The sequence below is a fragment of the Tursiops truncatus genome, chromosome 3 (assembly GCF_011762595.2).
Source record: "Tursiops truncatus isolate mTurTru1 chromosome 3, mTurTru1.mat.Y, whole genome shotgun sequence".
NCBI lineage: Eukaryota > Metazoa > Chordata > Mammalia > Artiodactyla > Delphinidae > Tursiops > Tursiops truncatus.
In genome coordinates this window covers 61,395,282-61,415,168 of record NC_047036.1, presented here as the reverse complement: position 1 = coordinate 61,415,168, position 19,887 = coordinate 61,395,282, and the positions used below count along the sequence as shown (strand labels likewise).

Genomic DNA, 19,887 nt, shown 5'->3' with positions numbered 1-19,887 from the left:
ATGGAACAATTAGGGAACAATACATAAGACAACTGCTAACAGCTATAAAAGAGGAAATCAACAGTAACGCAATAATAGTGGGGGATTTTAACACCTCACTCACACCAATGGACAGATCATCCAAAATGAAAATAAATAAGGAAACAGAAGCTTTAAATGACACAATAGGCCAGATAGATTTAATTGATATTTATACGACATTCCATCCAAAAACAGCAGATTACACTTTCTTCTCAAGTGCACACGGAACATTCTCCGGGATAGATCAGTCACATCTTGGGTCACAAATCAAGCCTCAGTAAATTTAAGAAAATTGAAATTATATCAAGCATCTTTTCTGACCACAACGCTATGAGATTAGAAATCAGTTACAGGGGAAAAAATGTAAAAAACGCAAATACATGGAGGCTAAACAATACATTACTAAATAACCAAGAGATCACTGAAGAAATCAAAGAGGAAATCAAAAAATACCTAGAGACAAATGACAATGAAAACACGATGATCCAAAACCTATGGGATGCAGCGAAAGCAGTTCTAAGAGGGAAGTTTATAGCAATACAAGCCTACCTGAAGAGACAAGAAAAATCTCAAATAAACAATCTAACCTTACACCTAAAGGAACTAGAGAAAGAAGAACAAACAAAACAAACAGGTTAGTAGAAGGAAAGAAATCATAAAGATCAGAGCAGAAATAAATGAAATAGAAACAAAGAAAACAATAGCAAAGATCAATAAAACTAAAAGCTGGTTCTTTGAGAAGATAAACAAAATTGATAAACCATTAGCCAGACTCATCAAGAAAAAGAGAGGGCTTATATCAATAGAATTAGACATGAAAAAGGAGGAGTTACAACAGACACCACAGGAATACAAAGCATCCTAAGAGACTACTACAAGCAACTCTATGCCAATAGAATGGACAACCTGGAAGAAATGGACAAATTCTTAGAAAGGTATAACCTTCCAAGACTGAACCAGGAAGAAACAGAAAATATGAACAGGCCAGTCACAAGTAATGAAATTGAAACTGTGATTAAAAATCGTCCAGCAAACAAAAGTTCAGGACCAGATGGCTTCACACGTGAATTCTATCAAACATTTAGAGAAGAGCTAACACCCATCCTTCTCAAACTCTTCAAAAAAACTGCAGAGGAAGGAACACTCCCAAACTCATTCCATGAGGCCACCATCACCCTGATACCAAAACCAGACAAAGATACTACAAAAAAAAGAAAATTACAGACCAGTATCACTGATGAATATAGATGCAGAAATCCTCAACATAATACTAGCAATCAGAATCCAACAGCACATTGAAAGGATCATACACCATGATCAAGTGGGATTTAACCCAGGGATGCAAGGATTCTTCAATATATGCAAATCAATCAGTGTGATATACCGTGTTAACAAATTGAAGAATAAAAGCCATATGATCATCTAAATAGAAGCAGAAAAAGCTTTTGACAAAATTCAACACCCATTTATGATAAAAAAAAACTCTCCAGAAAGTGGGCATAGAGGGAACCTACCTCAACATAATAAAGGCCATATACAACAAACCCAAGCAAACATCAGTCTCAATGGTGAAAAACTGCAAGCATTTCCTCTAAGATCAGGAACAAGACAGGGATGTCCACTCTCTCCACTATTATTCAACATAATTTTGGAAGTCCTAGCCACAGCAATCAGAGAAGAAAAGGAAATAAAAGGAATACAAATTGGTAAAGAAGAAGTAAAACTGTCACTGTTTGCAGATGACATGATACTATACATAGAGAATTCTAAAGATGCCACCAGAAAATTACTAGAGCTAATCAATGAATTTGGTAAAGTTGCAGGATACAAAATTAATGCATAGAAATCTCTTGCATTCCTATACACTAAATTAAGGAAACACTCCCATTTACCATTGCAACAAAAAGAATAAAATACCTAGGAATAAACACCTAGGGAGACGAAAGACCTATATGCAGAAAACTATTAGACACTGATGAAAGAAATTAAAGATAATACCAAGAGATGGAGAGATATACCATGTTCTTGGATTGAAAGAATCAATATTGTTAAAATGACTGTACTACCCAAAGCAATCTACAGATTGAATGCAATCTCTATCAAATTACCAATGGTATTTTCTACAGAACTAGAACAAAAAATCTTAAAATTTGTATGGAGACACAAAAGACCCCAAATAGCCAAAGCATTCTTGAGGGAAAAAAATGGAGCTGGAGGAATCAGACTCCCTGGCTTCAGACTATACTACAAAGCTATAGTAATCAAGACAATATGGTTCTGGCACAAAAACAGAAAGATCAATGGAACAGGATAGAAAGCCCAGAGATAAACCCACACACCTATGGTCACTTAATCTATGACAAAGGAGGCAAGGATATACAATAGAGAAGAGACAGTTTCTTCAATAAGTGGTGCTGGGAAAACTGGACACCTACATATAAAAGAATGAAATTAGATCACTCCCTAACACCATACACAAAAAAAACTCAAAATGGATTAGAGACCTAAATGTAAGACCACACACTATAAAACTCTTACAGGAAAACATAGGAAGAACACTCTTTGACATAAGTCACAGCAAGATCTTTTTTGATCCACCTCCTAGAGTAATGGAAATAAAAACAAAAATAAACAAATGGGACCTAATGAAACTTAAAAGGTTTTGCAAAGCAAAGGAAACTACAAACAAGATGAACAGACAACCCTCAGAAAGGGAGAAAATATTTGCAAACTAATCAATGGACAAAGGGTTAATCTCCAAAATATATAAACAGCTCATGCAGCTCAATATTAAAAAAACAACCCAATCCAAAAATGGGCAAAAGACCTAAATAGACATTTCTCCAAAGAAGACACACAGATGGCCAAGGAGCACATGAAAAGCTTCTCAGGATCACTAATTATTAGAGAAATGCAAATCAAAACTACAATGAGGTATCACCTCACACCAGTTAGAATGGGCATCATCAGAAAATCTACAAACAACAAATGCTGGAGAGGGTGTGGAGAAAAGGGAACTCTCTTGCACTGTTGGTGGGAATGTACATTGATACAGCCACTATGGAGAACAGTATGGAGGTTCCTTAAAAAACTAAAAATAGAATTACCATATGATCCAGCAATCCCACTACTGGGCATATACCCAGAGAAAACCATAATTCAAAAAGACACATGCACCCCAGTGTTCATTGCAGCACTGTTTACAATAGCCAAGTCATGGAAGCAACCTAAATGCCCATTGACAGACAAATGGATAAAGAAGATGTGGTATATATATACAATGGAATATTACCCAGCCATTAAAAGGAACTAAATGGGGTCATTTCTAGAGACGTGGATGGATCTAGAGACTGTCATACAGAGTGAAGTAAGTCAGAAAGAGAAAAACAAATATCGTATATTAACTGATATTTGTGGAACCTAGAAAAATGGTACAGATGAACCAGTTTGCAGGGCAGAAATAGAGACACAGATGTAGAGAACAAACGTAGGAACACCAAGTGGGGAAAGTGGCAGGGGGCCGGTTGTGGTGTGATGAATTGGGAGATTGGGATTGACATATATACACTAATATGTGTAAAATGGATAACTAATAAGAACCTGTATAAAAAAATAACTTAAATTCAAAAATTCAAAAAGAAAAGTACAGTGTGTTTGGAGGGCTGTGCTTTTAGAATTTTTAAATGTTTATTTTTTTCATCAAACTGTTGTAGATCTAGGAATTCCTGTCCTTAAAATGAAATAACACTTTTCTGAAAAGACCCAGCATAAGAAGAAATGAAAAATTGTTTCCTATTTTATGATTATACCCCTGGAGCTAATTCTTTTTTCTTTGGTGTGTTACGTGAAAGATGATCTAAGCTAACCTACCTCAAAGCTTACTGGCTATCAGACTTTGTGCTTTGAACCAAATGGTTGACTTAATTTTTCCTCTCCCTGAGAGCTAAATAAGGAGAGGAACCCTAAGTATCCACTGCTGTCCCCTAGTGGAGTAAAGTCTAAAATCAGAGGAATAGTGGACAGAAATAATTTAATGAAACAACAGAATAGGAGTTAGAGTTAGATTTTGTCATAAGTTGGATGGAGAGTTAACTCAAGTAGCAGTGGGTGGTAGGATTACATTTATCTCACCGGAAATCTTGTAATGACTCCTTTCCTGTTTGCGTGGCATCGTCTTCAGTAAACTCTTAGAGAAAACAAGCAAAACGTACCACAACTCAATGAAAAGGTGGGTGGCCAGCATCCTGTATAGAACTGGTACTATGTTCTTGAAGAGCTGGATTTATTTCTAGACATCAACATTTTTTAAAGCAATGCATCCTTCTCTATCTAACAGATGCCTGCCATAACCAAAAATATGTTGGCATGTCCATTTTCAGCTTGTAGTACAAAATAAATGAAAGCCAAGGACATTACAATTGGGAAGGAAGGAAAACTATTATTTAAAAGGCTTTTAAATGATGTCACTATATATTCTTTTAACAACATCCTCTAAAAGCCTTTGAAAAAATAGTCCCTTCCTCCCTCAGTTGTTAACAAAGACCATGCTAGGGACTGCTCTTTAAAAGGCTGTTAAATGGTGATGCTATATTTCTTAACATCAACATCATTTAGAAACCTTTTAGAGAACAGTCCTCTTCACCCACAACTAACAGAGAGGGAAAAAAAAAAAAAGGACATGGGGGAAGGGATTACTGTTTTAAAGGCCTTTGGATGGTACTATCAATAAATACAGCAGTATTGTTTTAAATGCCCTTCTCCAATGGTGATTCAGCTTTCTGATATGTACTTTTAACCTCAGGACCTTATATTATCTGACAGATTGATGTTTTAATGTTGACAGGAAACTCAATTTACTAATAATCCCGATAATGCCTTTTATTGAACAGTTTAAAAATCAATTTCACACATACAGTCTCATTTTGTCCTCAAAACAACTCAGTGAAGCAGACAGGATGTGTATAATTAGCCCCATTTTACAGAGGAGAAAAACAGAAGCTAAGTGAGGCTGTGATTTAGCTAAGTTCTCACTACTAATATATGACTGAGTTGAAACCATAACCCAGGGCTCCTGACGTTTGATCTAGTGCCCTATCCAGCTGCCTCTGGTTACCTTTGTTACATTTTTTTTAGTGATATTCTTCATTGCTCTTTTCAACATGTCCAAACAGTAAGAGTCAATTCCTTATAATTAGTATAAAAGTGGGATTCTATAATTTCAGTACTGAAGGTAGATATATAGATGGTAGGAGTTCTTTAATACTGTAATCCTGATGAAGTAAAGAAGTATAAAATACCTCAAAGCCTAGTAGTCTTCCTATGATGTTAGGACATTCAGACTTATCTTGAGATTCCTCATCACATCATAAATGATGTGTGCTTATGAAATTCTCACTTGAAATCTACTTTTAGATACCTAGTTTATTAAATAACTGATAATTTAAAAATCTGATCTCATTTTATTGATTTTCTTTTGAAGGTTATTCTGGTGACTAAGGCTACTGATTCATAATTAAGGTCATATTCAAACAGGTTTCCTCGGTTATCATTAATCTTTGGAAAGAAGTAATAAATGCTGGTTCTTCCCACTTCCTGTAGTTCTCTGAAAAAGAGGAAACAATCTCCCCACTAGCTTGCGTGACTGACCTTTATTTTCCTTTATCATAAGGAATACTTTGTGTTTATTGGAAAAGAAATTGTAGATTATTACTTGACAGAAATGACACTTAAAAATGTTCAATTCTTATCTTAGTTCTGCCAGTGTTTTTCCCTTATGCCAATAAACATTGTCTTTAATGACAATTAAAGAAGAGTACTTTCATCTACAAAACACTTTCATATGAAGTATCTCACTGAATCCTTATAAAAACGATCCTACAAATTAAGTAGTTTTATTCTTTATTTTACGAATTCATGCTCAAAGAAGTTAAATAATTTTCTTCTCATCAATCACTTGAAGGTCTTCTAATTTAAATTTAATGTTTTCTTACTTACCACTGCCAGCACTAACTCTACCTGACAAGAGGGAAGCCATAGCCTTTCTTGCTTCTGAAGAAAGATGTTTCATATGCCAAATATAGGGATAGCCTGAGAACACATGGACCAGTGCAAGAGTACAAGCACCTAGGCCCCAGTCCTAGGTATTGATCCAGAAAAATTCCTAGTCAGGTGACTCTACTGAAAATAAAGCCCGGTCATCAGAGGTTTTGCTGCCAAAGACGTGGACTCCAAAGACTCAGAGGTTCCTGTGTAGTAAATCAAGGTGTTCTACCATCCCTACCTCCTCACTGGAGAATTTAAAATATTTATGCACAGATCAGGAAAAGAAAAAAAAATATATATATATATATATGTATGTGTAAATATACGTGTGTGTGGGTGTGAGAGAGCGTGTAAGCGAGTGTGCACGCTAGCTCTGTAGTCTCAGAGGACCTATTTCCCCAAACTTACCCTATGTCAGGAATTCCACAGCAATGTATGGTTTGTCTAACTGACACTGTGATGTAGAAAGGATCCTTTCCTTCTTTGTCAGATTCAAAGAAAGCATCCCTGGAGAGCCCTGTTATTTAAAATTAAAGTAGCTGTAATAAAACTGCCTTTCCAATTTGTACGTCAACTAAGACATACTTCTTTTTCTTCCTCTAGAGCTTCATCTAGATGAGATCCATATCCCTCTGTCTCCTAAGTTACAGTTCATTTAAGTGCAAGCAGCATGGCTGGTTTTTAGGTGCTGTGGCCCCATTGTGAAATGTGTGGAACAACTACCAATCCCCTCACATACTTTTATAAAGTACTATTATGTAGCCTGGCTTTCCTCTGAGAATCTCCCTTTGGATCTTGCTGTCCCATAACCAATATTCTCATCATGACCTCACTCACAATTCTCTAGAATTCTTTGACGAAATCATTATTACCAGCAAGATGGTTTGTATGAAGCTCCCAGGTGTTTCATCTAGGCCATTCCCTTTTCATCCTCATGTTCCTTCCTCGTATGAGGCCCATTCCATCTTCCTATACCCTTTTCCTTTCCTTGTCATTCTCATCTTGGGATCTCTTAATCATTTACCCACATTCAGTGAAGATCTTGGCATCTTCCACATAATCTCGTCAGCCCACCATCATCCTGGGGCGTCTCACTGTACATATTTTCAACCTGTGCAATATGTAACCTCACAGCCTCTTGATCTGTTCAGTACCAATAACTTTGACCTGTACTGAATTTCAACCACATACTCTTTCATTTCAACTCTGAAATCATGTCTCACTCCCGTACTTGTGCCTGTCACGTTAACATCTTCAGGCCCTTCACTCCTCTAGATTTTTTTATATTTAGCCTAGATCTACAACAACCCTAAAAGATAGGTCGTAGTTTCCCCACTTCACAGATGTGAAAATTGAGGTCTCTAAAGCATGAGTGACTTTTTTAGTGTCATAGGATTAGTAAGTTGCAGAGCCAGAGGTTCAGCTCATCTGTCTGGCTTCAAAGCTCAGCACTTTCTACCCCTCCTCACTGAGCGTATAAGGGAGGTACACTTTTAAGAGAACTATTTTTACAAGAGCCTGTGGTACAGATTGGAGTGGAAAGAATCTAGAGACAGGGAGGCCAATTTGAATGGGCAAGCAGAAATAAAAGGGGAGCAAAAGATAGGGAGGGACACCAAATTGTTAATTATGGTTAAACCTGAGGGAATTTTACTTGTATTTCCATACTGTTTGAAATTGTTTTCAATAAGCATGCACTTCTTTTGCAATTTAAAATTTTTAAAAATGTTTTAATGTCTTAAGTGTCATTGATGACTTGAACTAAGCTGGTGGTAGACAACAGAAAAGAAGAAAATGAATACAAGAGACATCAAACTCCTCAAGTAATTGTAGGAGGGAAATAAGAATGTCAAAGATAATGCCAAGGTCCTGAGCTTGGTTCCAAAGGAAGGGAACACTAACATTTTCTTTTGTATATGATACTGATATTGTCAGTGAGAAAGCAGTATAACTAAAGATCAAATGATTATCACATCTATCAAATAACACAACACATAATTGTTTGTGCTTATATAAACTGTTCCGGTTCTGACGAAATTTCTTGTAACCAATTATTGGAACCTTTCTGCTAAACACTTTGGAAACCAGATTGTTTTGTTTTTATTAGCACCCTTAAACCAAAAGTCAGAAAGGAAATATGAAAAAAAATAGTAGAACATATCTAAGAATAGTATAACGTATCTACATCCATAGTTCAGGAACTATTTTTCTATGAAAGTGGTAAATAAAAGTATATACACATCACTCTGGATTTCAGATTTATAAAAAGTAGTATGTCGACAGTGAGACTTACAGGTTTACCTTTGGGGAGGGGAAAGGATAGGGTATTATTATAAAGTAATTTTCTCCTCATCTCAACACCAATGGAAATTGAATACATCCTCTATGGGGGTCAGCAAACATTTTGTAAAGGGCCAGATAGTAAATATTTTTAGCTTTGCAGAGCACAGCCACTCAACTCTGCCATTGTGGTAAAACAGCCAGAGGTCATGCAGAAATGGATGAATGTGGCTGCGTTCCAATGAAACTGTGTTTGTGGACATTGAATTAGAATGTCTTATAATTTTAGTGTCACAACAATGTTAGTTTTCTTTTTATTTTTTTCAACCATTTAAAAATGTAACAACCATTCTTAGCCCACAGACTATACAAAAACAGGCAGTGGACTGGGTTTGATCCACAGGCCAAGTTTGCTGTAGCCTGCTTAATACCATGTGTGAAGTAAGGTTCTCATTAAATGTTTGTTGATAATTACTGAAATCTTTCTGTAAATACATTTTTATTTATTACCAAAATAAGAGGTGAAAAGTCTCACGTTTTTCGTTGTATATACTGATGACTAAAATAAAATAGGAGCAAGGAACACAGTTACTTTCTAGAATACCTAAATATACATGTATAAGGAGGAAGTTATCTTTAGAAGTATAAACCATTTATTTAAAGTAATATTCGATGGAAAAATGAAATATACTTCTTTGAATGTTATGTTTATAGTTCTAGCTAACAGTTAAGCAGATTTTCCCTTTGCTTTTTTAAATCCTGTACTAGGTACTAGACCCAATACTGTAGATTAAAGATAAAATAGGCTCACTTTCTACATTTTACTGGGTGAATAAGACAATACTGTAGCTTTCTGCATTACAGTTCTTACCAGTTGAGATTTACACTGGTTTAAAAAGTGCTAATTTTAAAGATGAAACTGTATCTCTGTTTACAGTCTGGTCATTTTTTATAAATTATATATCTAAATAGATACTGCTGTAAAATAAGCCAAACAAAACTAGGTACAAAGAGAGCAGTTTATATACTGCAGATCTTCATATTTTTGGAGTCCAAAAACAGAATAGATTGATAATACTTAAAAATGATTAAGTGTCTGAATGTGGATTAAAGCAAAAAAGACTAGAAGATATTGTTTTCATAAAGCTTTACATGGAAGTGTCATCTCTGAAATAGTAATGCAGATGTTGAACAAGGTTTATTTTTAGGCATTTGATAATCCATGTTTTATTTTCAGTTCTCATTTAAATTTTATAATTCAGTCATTTTGAACAGCTATGTTCAAAAGAAGTTTTACAACTTTAATCTTAATAATCTCAAAAAAAGCAGACATGCTATGTCATAAAATAACTATTAGTGACTAGTTTGTATCCTATAAATCTAACTTGAGTTGATAATATGGTCCATTACCAGCTTACTGCACAGAGTATTTTTCATTTTACACTCTTCGGTTACTTTTTAGTGAAGTGTTAAAAAATATGAAGCTTTTCTCCTCTCTAAAATTGCACGCTGTCTGTCTGTTATTAGGGAGATAACAGCTCTTATAAATGTTTCAGTAAGCGCTAAGTAGACAGTTATGTGCACTCTCATTCCACGCTTATTTGCTTACTGTAATAAACTGATAAAATATGTGTGGTTTGTCTCTGTGTATCTACAGGCATCATGAGTCACATAGATTCCCTTTAGAAATAATGTTGTGTCTGCAAAATTGATTGGTTATTTTCATAAACCATCTAAAGGTACACAAATGACTTTTATTATTTAAACATATGCTGTGTAAAGATTTGTAGAGGATTCTCTCACTGTTAACTTGATGCTTTTTGTTCTGTTAACTCTAGAAGAAGGCTTTTTATTTTAGAGTTATTATATTTAGTGAACTAATTACCTCCTCAGGAATAATGAGGATAACCCATATCATTTGCTTATAATGCAGCTAAATTTTTAATTCTTTGAACATTAGTAGTTAAATAATTAAATCAAAACCAGTGTTTTCAAATATTGTCTTTCATACTATCCTATTTATACAAGTTTTAATATTTAATGGGAAATAATGCTTTTACCTGAACTAGATACTATAAGAAATAGTGTTTGGATCATAGAAGTCCTTCTAATTATTAAGAAATATGGTATTTTTCATTTGTGTCCAGTTATATACAGTAGAAAATTTCTAGTCAAGTCATATCCTAAAACCAACAAGTATTAATATTGATAATCTCCGCTTATCACAGTAAGCTCCTTGAAAGACTGTAGTATTTTTAGGAACAGTGTTATAATTGAGCACTCCACATCAAGTAAAGTATAGTTATGACCAACACTAGTGGTATATTATCTGAAAATCTCTATAATCATTTAAAGTAGAAAAATTATGCTTTGAGTTCTGAAAATAGGTAAAATTATGTTTTGTAAATTGAACATAAAAGCGGGGAATAAAGGGAGAGACAGATAATAAACATAATAAATAAGATTCCTCTTTCTTAATGAAGGTAGGACTAAGTAGCCTTGAACCAAAGCAAGTTGAACCATAAGAATTGCTAATTCCACTTTTTTTTTCCTTCTCTTTACTTGTTGAGGTATAGTTGATGTACAATATTATGTAAGTTTCAGATGAACAACATAATAAATCATACTTTTTAAAGGTTATACTCCATTTATAGTTATTATAAAATATTGGCTGTATTCCCTGTGTTATGTAATATATCCTTGTAGCTTATTTATTTTATACATAGTAGTTTGTACCTTTTAATCCCCTACTCCCATCTTTCCCCTCCCCCTTCCCTCTCACCACTGGTTACCACTAGTTTGTTCTCTATATCTGTGAGTCTGCTCCTTTTGTTGTATTCACTAGTGTATTTTATTTTTTAGATTCCATATACAAGTGATATCATACAGTATTTATCTTTCTTTGTTTGACTTATTTCAGTTAGCATAATACCTTCCAAGTCCATCCATGTTGTTGCAAATGGCAAAATTTTTGTTCTTTTTATGGCTGAGTAGTATGCCATTGTACATATATATATCACGTCATCTTTATCCATTCATCTGTTGATTGACACTTAGGTTGCTTCTGTATTTTGGCTATTGTAAATAATGTTGCTATGAACATTGAAGTGCATGTATTTTTTTCAAATTAGTGTTTTCGGTTTTTTTGGATATGTACCCAGGAGTGGAATTACTGGGTCATATGGTAGTTCTATTTTTAGTTGTTTGAGAAACCTCCATACTGTTTTTCACCAATTTACATTCCCACCAACAGTGTAGGAGGGTTCCCTTTTCTCTGCATCCTTCGCCAATGTTTGTTATTTGTGTTCTTTTTGAAGATAGCCATTCTGACAGTTGTGAGGTGATATCTCATTTTGGTTTTAATTAGCATTTCTCTGATAATTAATGATGTTGAGCATCTTTCCATGTGCCTGTTAGCCATCTGTATGTCATCTTCGGAGATATGTCTATTCAGTTCTTCTGCCCAGTTTTTAATTGGGTTGTTTGTTTTTTTCATGTTGAGTTGTATGAGCTGTTTATATATTTTGGATATTAACCCCTTATCGATCATATCATTTGCAAATATTTTCTCCTGTCCAGTAGATTGTCTTTTCATTTTGTTGACAGTTTCCTTTGTTGTGCAAAAGCTTTTAAGTTTAATTAGGTCCCATTTGTTTATTTTTGCTTTTATTTCCTTTGCTGTAATTCAAGTCTTTGATGTACAGAGTTGGTAGATTCATATGGCTCAACCTAATCAGATGCCATGCCTGAGTCTCACCATAACATATCTACCAGGGCTTTAGGAAAAGGAGCAAGAAAGCGCCTTATCCCATTATGAGTTTATTCCCCAGTTTCCCAGTTAGTGTCCTGAAATCTGACTAATTGTGATTAGTAGTTGAGTTGGGGGAGTTAAATGATAGAAACCGAATTTGAACTAGCTTAAGGGAAAAAAAAAAAGGGAAGTTTCAGGAAGGAATGCTAGAGTATTTCACAGAAAACCAAGCTTCAGGAAGGGTAGGAATATGTCAGCTTCAAGAACCATCCAAACCAAAGATACCAGCAGAACTCTGTCTCTCACCTGTTCTTTGTTTATTTCTTACTGAGCAATATGGCAGGAAATGTGGCCACAGACATTACAGTTTTAAATCTCAGAATTTTAGCCACTTGAGAGAGACTGGCTCAACTTCCTAAGTCCCAAATCCAAAAATCCTAGGAAAGGAACTCATTGGGCCAGGTGCCCATTCCTGAACCAGTTAATGTGGTCAGATCATGAGGTGGCATAAGAACATGCCAGCTCCACTGAGAACTGAATGTGGCAACATTCCTAGAAGATGGTAGATGTGTTGAGCAGACAATCCCATATATAACCACTACAGGGTAGAACACTGGGGAGAAAGCTCCTTCAAAATACCAGCACTTAGTCTTGAACCAGATAAAAGCTACCCTGAAACATTGAACTCTTGATTCCTCAGTGTCTTTCATAAAATTTACTTGATACTTTGTTGTCAGCCATCAGAACACATCATGATACATCAGAACCTCATAGAAACAATTAGCCAGGTCATAACATCAACTTAAAGGAAAGTGGAAAAAAAAAGTAGCTTCTTTGTCAAGAAGACTTCTCATTAGCAAAGCATGCTAACCCTGGTGGTGCCATTGTGCACATTCCATAAAGGCACCCTTGAATGTAAGCTAGGTTTTTAGATCTTATCCACAGTCAGTTACCACTGCACAGCTGTACATGATACTCCTACTCAACGTTAATTTAGCTCTTTGGAGTAAGTGGATCTGGGAATTGTCAGATGACCAAAAAAACAGAAAAGTAGGTATCAAAGAACTGTGCAGGGTATGAGATGTTACCTCACTTTCAGGCTAACAAGTTAGCCTGAGACAATTTCATGGGTACTGGTAGAAGACACCAGACTCCTGTGTCAAAGACAAAGGACAGTTTGTTACTCACAGCAGTAGCAGAAGCCAGGGTAACATCATTCTTGCCACTTCTCTGAGCCCCAATTTTCACAGAGTGACGCAATGAAGGCTAGGTAATGACTGCATATGCAGTGGGTTGCTTTAGAGGAGAGGATCCTTAGCATAGAAGATCGCAACCTTTCATAAGGGTCTGTTGGCAAACCTGTCCAACCTTTGCCCCAGAAGGAGGCCCTTAACCCATTTCCAAAGACTGCTTGCTGTACATCCTTGAAAAGATTTTCAGGAACAAAGTTGTTAATACCTTTGCTTAGAAGATGTACAGAACTGTGAGAGATCCATGGAGAACTGTTTCTCAGGACAACAAGAGAAGGGGAGGGGAGAAGGAAGAATGTAACATGTATGCCCTTAGATCAGGGGTCAGCCACCTTTTTCTGTAAAGGGTCCAGATAGTAAATATGTTAGGCATTGCAACTACTCATCTCTTTCATTGTAGAGCCAAAAAGCAACCACCCACAATATGTCAAAGAACAGAATGGCCATGTTCCAATAAAACTTTATAAAACAAGCAGCAGGTGGTATTTGGCTTGTGGGCTGTAGTTTGCTGTCTCCTACCCAAGATGATTTGTTTTGTTCAAACTTAAGTATCTGCCTCCTTTCTTAAACCCTCATTTTCACAGCCCCAGTCTAGGTCATTCACTAATTAATTTACTTTTTACCTGTTTTTTTTTAACATTTAATAAAATAATTGTTATTTATAAATTGTGAAGTAAGAAAAGCCATTCATGACATTTAGCATCTTAGAATATAAGCAGCCACAGATCATGTATATGGAATATAAGTAAGTAATCTGATGTACAAAATGTTGAACTAAAATCTTGCTCTCTTGTCAGGATTAATTGTATTACATATGGAAATTGATGAAGTATTTATGAAACCTACTGGTTTTATTGAACAAAATATCACCTATGTAGTTTAGAGAGTGGAGGAGGTTCGCTAAATATGACTTGTATGAACTTAGAAAATAGGTTAAAAAAAGCAATCAAACATTTTCAGTCAGCCCCTTTCTGTAGTTAAAAAAGTGTATATTATTACCCCAGAGTGCCTTTATGAGGTATGTATTGTGAAAGAAAACATAGGTCTCTTTGCACTCTCATAGATAAGCTTTGAAGATTGTTAGGGAGGACCTTTTTTAGAAGTTAAAAGTGCTTCTTGAACTTGGTTGAGTGTGGAAAGAATGTGTGGAGAGAATTACACTGTTTTTCTTCCTTTGCACATTCCTTAGCATTGTTTTAACTATTATAATAAAGGTGCAGAATTTTGAGACAAAGTAGAAAAAAACAAATATTTGGGCCACGTGTCCCAGGGTTAGATTGAGAAAATCAGTTAACCAACTAAGACAAGCTGATAGCTCTTAAATGACTTAAGGCATACCTTCAAAGAACCTTATATCTAGAGTGCTAATTCCTGGCTGCCTGTAATCCAGACTCCTGCTTTTGTTCTGTTTTTCTCATGGTGCTCTACACGTGCCTTTCTCCAACTTTATCATTCTGTGTATATGATATTTAACTCTTGGATTTTTGTTGATGAGTTTTAAATTATTATTAAGTTTTTTGTCATCAGATGTCAGTGGCACAGTGAGCATGTTGAACAGGTTAATATGTACTCTCACAATTATAATAGAAAACCTAGTTTGGGAGAGTACACTTGTTAGGAAAAAATCTTGATTAGGCCTGTTTAATCACAAATTGATTTTTTTTTTTTTAAAGTTTGCCCACGTCAGGTCAAGCCACATGCAATACTTTGACTTTGAATGGAAAGATAGCCACCATATGATTTTAGAAAGGACTGTATTTCTTCACTTAATATGCTGCCTCTGATTCCACCCACAGTTGAATTTAACTAAGAGTCTAAGGTTCAGTGGAAGCATAAACAGATGATTAGCCGAGAAAATATTGGCGGGGGTGGGTGGAGGAATAAGCAACGCTTTGTTTTGCCAAACAATTGAATCACATTGTAGGGCTATAAGAAATAAAACAGTGTGGAACTGTTTTAACAGCTCCATCAAGGTTCAAAAACGTCTCCAACTAAATAATTAGAGTATCTGCATTTATAGACCATTGAGGAAGAGCTAATCATTAAATCATGTACAGATGATTTGTTAAGTATTTGGAGAAAAATAATTAAGTATAGAGTAAATATACCTAAATCAGTTCCTCATGAATTAAAAAATTAGAACCATGAAAGCTCCAGAAGAAAATGTAAGTGAATAGTTATCTGATCTTGAGGTAGGGAAGAACTTTTTAATCATTAAAGCAAAGGAAGAACCACCTTAAAAAGGAGGTCATAGTCTTTAGTTTACAGTGAAAGAAATTCAGGGTGAAAAAAGTTAAAGCAGTCAGGTTTGGAAATGAAAGTATAAGATGTTCGTTATAGACAGATTATAATATCTTATAGTTTGAAAGCCCAAGAAAATAAAATGACAAGTTATTAAAACTAGTAAGAAAATTGGCAAAATGTCCAAATATAGTGTACCTAAGAAGAAAACAAAAACATTTATAAACTCTAAAAAAATTGAATATATTTATATAACTAAGATTATTCTCTTCTTTTTAGATATAGATTGTCAAAATAGTTTAATATATGCCTGCAGAGTACAGAAGAATTTTAATACTGTTTCGAAGGCATTTACTTTACATTTTTATATAATTTCTGACTTCATATCTATGTGTGTGATATCCTACTAATGTCTATTATTGTGATTAATACTTTAGGGAAAACAGGAGTTAAGTGTTATGAATTTTTGTATATTTTTAAGAATTAATAACTATATTCACTAATTCTTTTTTTTTTTTTTTTCCTTTTTCCATTGTGCAATAGGTCAGTACTCCTGTCTTTGTACCGGTGAAAACTCATGTGCTGCTTCATCGGATGAGTGGAAAAGGACTAGCTGCCCATTATTTCTTTCCAAGACAGCCTTGCGTTTTTGGTGATAATATGGTCTCTGTGCAAATAACATTGAATAATACCACTGATTGGAAGGTAGAAAATATCCACATAGGGGAAAAGAAACTTCCTGTGGGCATGCAAATGCATGTTTTTAATCCAATAGGTAAGTAGTAATTCTCATTTAAAACTTTAACTGCATTTGATAATTAAATGTGTTCATTTTAAAGTAGAATACATATTATTTTATTGACTATTAGCAAACTCAGTGTATATAAGTTTTTCCTTTTTAAACCGGATTTATCTTGTAAGATAAATACATGTCTTTGCCCTTAGTGAATTAGGTGCCAGCAGTGGTAATACCAGTACTAACGAAAGACTGTGTCTGGAGAATCACAATTTCCTCCCGTTTTTCCTATCTGTATCACCTTCCCCCACCTCTCTTTCTGGTCAGCTTCACTTCCTGCATGATTTTAGTCTGGCTTTTGGGTATTGTACCTTCCATATCTCTCCTTCCCCGTTTCCCTTCATATTCCATAGATTGAAAAGTGAAGGGAGCAAAGACTGAGAGGGTATGTACTATTCTGTTTGTCTTCCTTTCCATACATAGAAGGTAGAATAGCCCACAGTATGTTACTGGTATTTTTACACATCATGTTTTTTTAATCTGTTGCCACCATTTAAAAATCAGTATTTTTTTTTGCATTAAAGGACAAACCAAGAAATCTCACTGTTCATGGATAAAGCACAAGATTATGGCGGTACAGGTGCTTTATTCCCACCTGCATGCAGCACAACCAGCCGATGCCAAGCCGGCTGCCCCTACCACGTAGCATGTGCTTTCCAGGCTACCTCAGTGCCCGTTATATCACACTGTCTCTCCAGCTGTCATCCCCTTCCATTTTTTAAGTGTTTTACAAAAAATACACCTTTTAAAAATTAAGTGTAACAATTGTATGGCTAACTTTGAGTTTAAAATAGTATAATAATTAGAATGTCTATCTCTCTTTTTGTTTTGTGTAAGTGGAGGCAGTCCTACAGTTTAGTTGGGAGAAGCTTCAGGCAAAATCTTAATTAAAAGTAATATAAGGTTTCTGTCACTGAATCCTTGAAATATTACCATCAAAAGGCTCCAGGTAGTTCCTTTTTATAATACTTTAGGTGAGCAAAAGCCTTTTGACCGGGTAACTCTGCCTTTATTCATTATTGTCTATCATATAGCTATTCTGTTTTTTCTCCCTCTTTGCCTGAGTGAGCTCTTTCACATTGTTGAATTCTCTCCTATCATTTTCATGAGTCATTCAGTAAAGAAGTCTTTATATTTTTGTGTTATATTTTTCCACAAAGAAAAAAAAATTCCTAGCAGATGAAATATGATAGACTTTTATAAGCAACCAAAGTAGAGAGAAGTAGAGTTAAAGTAAGTTGATTTCAGAACCCATGTAATACCTTCTTTGAAAAATAATTTGGTAATTAAGACACACTATTTAAAGACTATAGTGCCTGATTTTTATTGAATTATTTTATGAAGTTAATATATTGCTAAGGAATTAAAGAATATCCCAATTTGTATTCTTTTTTACTGCTTGAAATCCAGCTTTTTTTACCTAGTTAAAAAATTAATTTAGTTTCAAAAGTGTCACGCAGCTGATATATGCATTGTCTGAAGGTTGAAAATGTTATCCAAAGGTTAAAACAGTAGAACAGTGTTATCATTTCTTTGAGCTGGCATAATGAGTTGATGAGTTGACCTTTTGTTGGCCTATGTAGAATAGAAGAAATAAGTATAATAAATTTCATAATATGGCCTTAACACCAAAATAAAATATCGATATATGCCATTGCCTCAGTACTAGTAATAGGCTTTCTTTCCTTTTCTTTTCTTAGGCAAAGTTTTTGTAGTGTTTCGTTTGTTCTGTTGCCATTTATTGAATACCCTCAAGATACAGAATTCTTTCCCATGCAGTAATTTGTATGTAATACCACTTAGTCTCTTTCGTCAATAGGTAACCGTAGAGTTCAGAGTATGAAATATCTTAATTAGTCCAAAAAAAATCATAGGAATGCAACAAAGAACAAATACTGCATTTCATTTTTTGTGAAATAAGGGAAGTAAGATATTTGTTTTATTTAATAAGTACATATGCATATGTTAAGGAGTCCGGCGGCTTTCTTATTTGTCACCAATCTGTTCTCTTTTTTCTCTATAATATGAGATGACTTTTGTCAGGATTTTGCATGAAACTGGATTCCTTGCAAGAATATTAGGAATAAAGTGCCATTTTTTCCCAAAGAGATCAGGCACATGTACACAAGAGGTTTAAAACACACACACACACACACACACACTCACTCACTCACTCACTCACTCACTCAAAGAGTAGCCTTAGGGTCTCTGCACTATATTCAGTGACTTTATGTTAACAGTTGACAAGTTTGAGTTCAGCTAAGATTTCACTAGTTACTATACAACTGTCACATCAAAGTAGATGGCATCTTGTGTGATTTAATTTTTCATTATTAATGGTGCAGTGTAATAGAGCCAGTGTTTTTCAGCCATTTCTGCATAACCCTCTCTTGTATATTGCAATGATCCAGACGCAGTATTCAACTACAGACACCCGATTGAATAAACTTTTCCAATGTAGTAAGCTTCAAATATAAAAATCTATCATATGAATAATTTTATGCTGATCACTTTGCTCTTGAAGCATTCATGTAATAAAACATACCGTTGATCATGAACTATCCTTCAGAATTAGTATGGCACTAAGCTCACAGTTAATTATCTTAAGACTGAGGAAGTTACGAAACTGTGTCAGACAGTGCCATCATCAAGGCATCTTGAGAACCGTCACTTTCTCAAATGAAATATGGGGATACGTGATGTAGAGAGATCTAAGTTCCGAATGCCATCATGCTTTGGAGATGACAGCATCTACTACCAATGTGGTGTCAGCTGCAAATAAGACCAAACCCCAGTATATCTGTGGCACAGAAGAAAACATCAAGGATTCACTGAAGAATAGTTTTGAGCAATGTGACTGACAAAACTATGAACTGATGAGGTGTAGCTTTAGGAGAAATGCAAGAAAACTATTATTATGGTAATTTACAATAAAGCTTGTTTGCCGAAGATTAGGTAGCAAGTCTTCTGGTACTTAACATGCCATCCTGGTAAATGTTAGGTTTATAAACAAATTAAATTCAAACTGGAATCAGCAAACCAACTAATAAATTAGCAAGCAAACCAATAACACTTTAAAAATCAGCATCAAACAAATACCTTCTTATAATGCCTAATCTTCACTGAGCCTTTGAGATATAAAAATACTTAGTATCTTAAGCTTATTGAATTGTTCTTTTGTCCTATCTATACCATCATTTCTGTAATGGTTAGCATTAAATGGCAAATTATACCTATCAATAAGCCCTAGAATAATCACAGTCTACTGGATTAGTATGTGCTTGCTAAAATATAACTACATCTAATAATATATATGCAGAAGAGATAAAACTAAATATAAAGCTACAATACAACTGCAATACAACTGCAGTTATACTAGAGACTTTAAGCAAAGTAGAAATCAAAAGTGAATGGTTTCTTTTTAAATATAATAAATATACATAAATATTTATACTTAATAGGTATATGTTTTAGATCCCTCATTCTAATGTACAGCGTTACACTTT

General features: G+C 34.8%; 1 protein-coding gene across 5 annotated transcripts in view; it reads left to right on the top strand.

Moving 5' to 3' along the window:
* AP3B1 (adaptor related protein complex 3 subunit beta 1) overlaps window positions 1-19,887 on the top strand; it is a 274,518-nt gene that overhangs the window by 218,191 nt on the left and 36,440 nt on the right. For all 5 annotated transcript variants that reach the window (XM_073802233.1, XM_073802229.1, XM_019929790.3 and 2 more), the window contains one exon: window positions 16,129-16,360. In XM_073802233.1, coding sequence (XP_073658334.1) covers window positions 16,129-16,360 — 232 coding nt within the window. The remainder of the gene's footprint in view (window positions 1-16,128; window positions 16,361-19,887) is intronic.